Raw genomic sequence first — 6,000 nt, 5'->3', positions numbered from 1 at the left:
ATCTTATTCCGAACTATTCTTCTATTTCATCAACACTTTCTGGGTGTATACATCTTCAGTTCAAACATAATAACAATAATGTTTTTCTTTATAAATGTAAAGACTGTATAGGCTTAACGGAATGTCAAAACAACTGCGGGAGTCGTATCATGTAAATATAATATATAAAAAAATAACATTTCTCAGTGGTTTGTGTTGATAGTCGGGGGAGTGGAGCTGCAGAGAGGAGGGTTGGATCAACAGTTGAAGAAGGAGGCACCAGACTCTCTGACGCCGGCCTGCGGGCTCTCTTCAACCCGCTGGCAGACCCGCATTGTTTTCCGAACCTTATCTTTTATCTTTTCAACCCAAACTAATAGGTTGGTGACCGAGGAAAGGGAGTGTGAGAGAGAGAGAGAGAGCTTTTAGTTCTCTTTTTTTGAAGTTGAAGAATGTCGTTCCAGACCACTTCCCTGAAGAGGGATGGCGACTAGGCTATCATATGATTATTTGAAGTAGACAGATAGTTTTTGTTAGTGAGGCTATATCAAGTTTCAAGAGTTCAACGTGTTTTTTAAACGCTTTCCCCTCCGTTTAGGTGCTTTTTGGAATGATAATGCACCAGGTAAATCGACAGGGTAACACTTCGAATGGGCCGGTCTACGCGTTTTAAAAAAAAAAAATAACTTCAATAAATTCGTTTTATTCTATTGAAATTGTTCATAGAGTTTTTCTTATGCGTGTCGGTCTCAAAATGCACTTAAGAGTTTGTTTCTATTGGCTTATGGGACAGATGTGCCCCCCTCCCCCTCTCTCTCTCCCCCTCTCTTTATTATGCTGGCAGTAACTGAGACGTTTTCCTCGTCTTCATTCTTTCACATCTTCGGGGGGAAAAAAGGGCGACACTTTCTTTCTCCAAGCCGAGTGTAACTTCAGAAATGCTAATCGGTGCAGGTGTGCGGGCCCCGGAGCAGACTCCGGTCTCCCGGTGTTCTCTCGGTGTTCGGCCCCATTGATCAGCTGAGACCTCTCGCTGACTGACAGCCCCCGTCGCCATGGCAGCCGCCTGAGCGGCGCCGCGAGGACCGGCCGGAGGGCTGCTGGGAACGGGGTGACGTCACGGGGCTGGCGCCACAGAGTCTGCTCCGGTGCTGCCGCGCGCTCTCCGGTGCCAATTCGTCACCTGTCAGGGGATCAGTCAGGGTGCCGCGCGACATGTACACAGCTGGGAGAACAAAAAGGGAGAGAGGAGGAGAGAGAAAATGGAGAGAAATCCGATTGCACCAGATGTGGACACGGCTGCGAGAAGTCCAGATCCTATTAGAAATGCACAAGAGGGATGTGAACTCGCCCAGGCGAAGTTGTCTGGTGGATGTGGAACGGTTTACTGTGCCGAAAGATTGGATTACTATTCGGTTGCGATCTAACGTTAAATATAGGTTGACTGTCTCATTGTATAGCCTAATAGTTCTCTCTCTTTTTGTTTAAACAAAACAAAAAAACAATACATCGTGGTTGCTGTGTAGGATAGCTGGGACAGGGGTGGAGGGAGGAATGATCTGTTCCATCCGCTTTATCTGGAGGGGGGTCAGCCTAAGTATACACGGGCAGCTTTTCAAACATAACAATCAATAGCCATGTGGCTGCCAGGGTGCCTCCATTTGCTGCTCGGATCTGCCGTATCAGTCCAGAGGCTGAAAGGGGTTTATCAGAAATCTACTTAGGGATGATTTTACTGCCCGGAATTCAAATGTTACTGCCCGGAATACCAGCCAATACATACGTTTTTTTTTGTTGTTTTAATTTTTCTTTTTTTTTAATGATGTTCTATAGGTAGGCTATTTTTAAAAGTCAACAACGCTACGAGAAGCTCTCTGGAATGGGTGAATGTTGTCATGGTGACCTCTCACGCCTTTGTTTAAAAATGCATTGATTTCCGAGAGAGGGGAGCTCGTTTAACCCACGGAACTACAACACAACAAAACGAGTCCTTCACACCAGCCCGCGACAGCCCCGGGGCAATCTGCCGGTGCCGCATCGCTCCTCTCCGCGCGGCACCGCTTGTTTGAATGCGGCGTGTAAATGTATACAAACAGAATCGCTTGGTGTTTCTCACCGTGGAGGGTGCGTTCTACTGTGAACAACCGATGTTTGACAGAATGACCGGTCATAGAGGCCATATCTCCATGTCATATCGCTTGGGATATCGTCGTTAAGTTTCAAATATCATCCTCCAAGTAGGCAGAAACACCCAGGTGCAACCATACACATGTGACACAACGTGCATAATCACACCCACACGATTATATATATATATATTATTATATATAGTATGTATCTTTCTATATACATTTGAAGGAGTGAGGGGATGTCCCTCTTTCACCATCCCAGCCCCTAAGTCCACAATCATTCACATGCTGGTTCTGTTGTTTGTCTCATCTATAAGGGCGGTTCTGGGTTCCCAGTTAGGCATACATGATCGATAGAGTCCACCGAGGGAGGTCCGAACCTGCCCTACGGCTCTGAATCCAACACTTGAGTTCTGACGGTATGTTCTGGAATGTATCTGGATCACATCATCCCTGATCATCTTCAGAATAGGAAGAACAATACATTTGTCGTTATTTAAAACAATGTGTGTATCGTTATCACTTGACGTGGGATCATTTCAGATTCAGACAGAGATTTTGACTGTTCACTTGGACAATGTAGTGTCATACTGACAATGAAGGAATGTTGGAGGGAGGACAGAGACCTTGATGAAACCAGGCTGTGCAGTGTGACGATTATCTATCCGCTACACTGAGTCAGTTTGATAACATAGGCCTATTATTTTGATTTTAATCTTGCGTAATAAGATTAGGAATATTTGGATATTATATATTTTTTCTCATTTCACCGTTTTTTGATTCTGTTCTATCGAGAATAGCTTTGGAAACGTTTTACTTCATCTGCAGCCTGCAGCATTCCACCAAAATCCTCAGGAATGCGCACGGTGCTCCTTGACCGTCTCCTGATGTGAAATGACGATCCATTAATTTTCTTGATCAGAAACAGGTAAGAGCTCAATTTCCCAAATTGCCCACCGGAGCTGAAGAGCTCTCACGGTGCCACCTCCAACACGCGCTCCCATTGGTTAAAAACGCGGAAGATATGGGAGGGACTTTGGTGGGAGGCGAGCTAAGCCAATAGCGTAGCAGAAGGCTGATGACTGACACCGCCTATCTATCCAATCAGCAGACGCGAAACCCCTGCGTGGCGAAGCCAGCCTGGTGGCTATATAAACGGCAATGACAGCCAGTTAATCCAGTCCGATCTCTCCACCACCGTCTGCGAAGGAATAGGAACCGATACCGGAACCAACCTCTCAACGCTATAGCCCGTCTCGTCCGAAGTGTCGACATGAAAGCAATAAGCCCAGTCCGGTCTTTCCGGAAAAACAGCGCGAATCTGTCCGAACACACTCTGGGAATCTCCCGGAGCAAGACTCCCGTGGACGACCCGTTAAGCCTGCTGTACAACATGAACGACTGCTACTCCAAGCTGAAGGAGCTGGTTCCCAGCATCCCTCAGAACAAGAACGTGAGCAAGATGGAAATTCTGCAGCATGTCATCGACTACATTCTGGACCTGCAGATCGCACTGGACTCCGGTTCCGCAATCACCAGCCTGCATCACCCGCGGCCGGGCCAAGCGACGTCTAGGACACCGCTGACCACTCTCAATACAGATATCAGCATCTTGTCATTACAGGTAAATACAACGCAACGCAGTTCCGCGATGAATATGACTGTAAATGTTGTTAAATTAGGTGATTTTCAACGCTTGCGTTAGTGGATCGGTTTTCCTGCACGAAAAGTGCCGTGCGCATTTTCAGCGCGTTGTAGCCTATGCGTAATTGTGGTCTATTTGGAAATAACTGCGTTTGTTACAAAATGGCACGTCGTCCGTGACCAATAACCATAGAGGAGGGATTTTCATGTGACGGGTTCATTCATAATTCCACGCTTTACATTTGGGTGGGTTAAAATAAATGTTTGTTTGTTTGTTTGTTTTCAGTCTCCGGAGTTCCCATCAGAGCTGCTGACGGATGACAGCAGGACTCTTCATCGTTAAAGCGGTAAGTAGGCTGTCCTCCTGGCTGCTCTGTTCTGCCCTGTGTTCTGCCTGTCGAGTGGCTCTCAACATGTTGTAGTGGTGAAACGCAACGGAATTGTGACTGTGTTTCTATAGCTACTGTACCGACGTCTCCCAATGCAATTTGATCTATTGTTTGAATTAAATGCACGGCTAACGAAATGTGTGTGTATATATATATATATATATAGTCTACAGTGCAGGCGAGTCTTTGTTGTTACGTTGTAATAAAACGTCTGCATCGACCCTAGCATATCGTATACCGTGAAGAGCATCTGTAATGTAGAAGAAAATAACAGTAGTTTGAATGACTGCTAGATGTCTGCATATAATTGATACAAGAAGAGGGTAGGCGCCAGCTCGACTGTAATTACTGATTCTTAGTCAGATTGTAGGCTGAAGTTGTGAGAAAGTGCCCTTTGCTGTGTGTGTGTCTCTCTCTCTCTCTCTCTCTCTGTGTGTGTGTGTGTGTATACATCTGGCGCCCAGGGTTTGCTCAGTATTTGAGTGTTTGGTTAAATGTTAAAACTGCGGCTTCCTCCCTGGCGCCAGCCTGTCCGGATCTCTGCCCTGTTTGCGTTTTCTAAACACGCCTCTCTTTCTCAATCTTTTGCAGGTGTTTGGTTAAAACACAAAACACACAGGACCTGGGAACAGGACTTTTTTCCTCAATTTGTCCTCGGGGTCTGGATTTTCTTCTTTAAATCGAATCAAGAGACTTTGCTTATAAAGGACAATCTTATGTGATGTGCTTTCTGTTCGGACATTCATATTATTTAACTTAAGACTTTTTTTTTGTCATTTCTTGAAATGGAAGGCGCGCTATATTCCCGAGAGTGGGAGAAAAACAATTATGAGATTATTGTCAAGGATTTCCCCTAATCCCCCTCGAAGACTTCGCTTTTTTGCGGAGCTGGAACGTGAATAGAAGACAACTTGGTTAGTTACTGTATAAAGTTTAGTCTGTCTTGTCAGAATTGTCGTTTTGGCACATGAAGGACTGGACGTTGTTAAAAAAAAAAAAAAAAAAAAATGAAATGAACGATTGAAACCTTGTGAACTCTCGGAGTTTTATCTTGTATAGTTGCAGGAATTGCAAATTTCTGCAAAAGTGTAATGCTGTACGTAATTATGCCGAAACTTTTTATAAAAGTAATAATGTAAATTGTACCTTTTTTATACAAAAAAATAAATCAAATGCATTATTTGAGCATGTTTCCTTGCGGTACAGAATCTTGTATGGCAGACTTAGAAATGTTTGGGGTGGAAAAGATGCAACTGGGATGTCTGTATGACACATCAAATTAAAGTCTGAAAATTGTTATTCCTTAGTATGGGTACAATGACATGGACTAGTACCACAACAAGTTCCCGAATCCAGTGTGTAAAATCAGGTTGCGTTAACTGGCCGATTGTAATGCTATGTATTTTCTTTAACAGCCCTATTATGCAATGTACAGAACAATGAGAAACTGACTGTACTTTCTGACGCATTGGTACGCACAGGGCCTGTAGCTGTCAGTCTCAATGTCCACATTTCAATCAAACGCGCACCCGTAGGTGTCTGGTAAATATGACATGATAGGATATGAGGATAGTTTAACTGCTGAGTACGGAGAGGAGTCTCACCTGTGAGCGCTGAATCAGGTGCTCTACGGGTAGAGGCATGGGACACACCGCCCTGTGAGGCCATGGTCTGCAGGCCATGTCAGTTGTAAAGGTCCCTAACTGGTCGCCTACTCAATGTGCCTAATGTTCATTCTTTTATAATGAAACTGGACAAACTATTCACTATCACCATGACAGCCAAGATAAATATGGCCTAGCAGCTCATAAGATCCACTTGTAAATGTTCAATGGGCTGAACTAAAGTTAATTATTCTC

General features: G+C 44.6%; 1 protein-coding gene across 1 annotated transcript; it reads left to right on the top strand.

The window, feature by feature from the left end:
• The first annotated feature begins 3,107 nt into the window (after positions 1–3,107).
• id2a (inhibitor of DNA binding 2a) lies at positions 3,108–5,326 on the top strand. Its single transcript, XM_083698056.1, has 3 exons — positions 3,108–3,732; positions 4,039–4,099; positions 4,733–5,326. The coding sequence occupies exons 1-2, from the start codon at positions 3,382–3,384 to the stop codon at positions 4,093–4,095; spliced, it is 408 nt and encodes a 135-aa protein (XP_083554182.1). The 5' UTR covers positions 3,108–3,381; the 3' UTR covers positions 4,096–4,099; positions 4,733–5,326.
• The last annotated feature ends 674 nt before the right edge of the window (positions 5,327–6,000 follow it).

This window comes from Argentina silus (genome assembly GCF_951799395.1).
Source record: "Argentina silus genome assembly, contig: scaffold_170, whole genome shotgun sequence".
In the NCBI taxonomy this organism is placed as follows: Eukaryota; Metazoa; Chordata; class Actinopteri; order Argentiniformes; family Argentinidae; genus Argentina; species Argentina silus.
The sequence above is the reverse complement of the archived record's forward strand: the minus strand, read 5'-3'. Positions and strand labels throughout refer to the sequence as shown.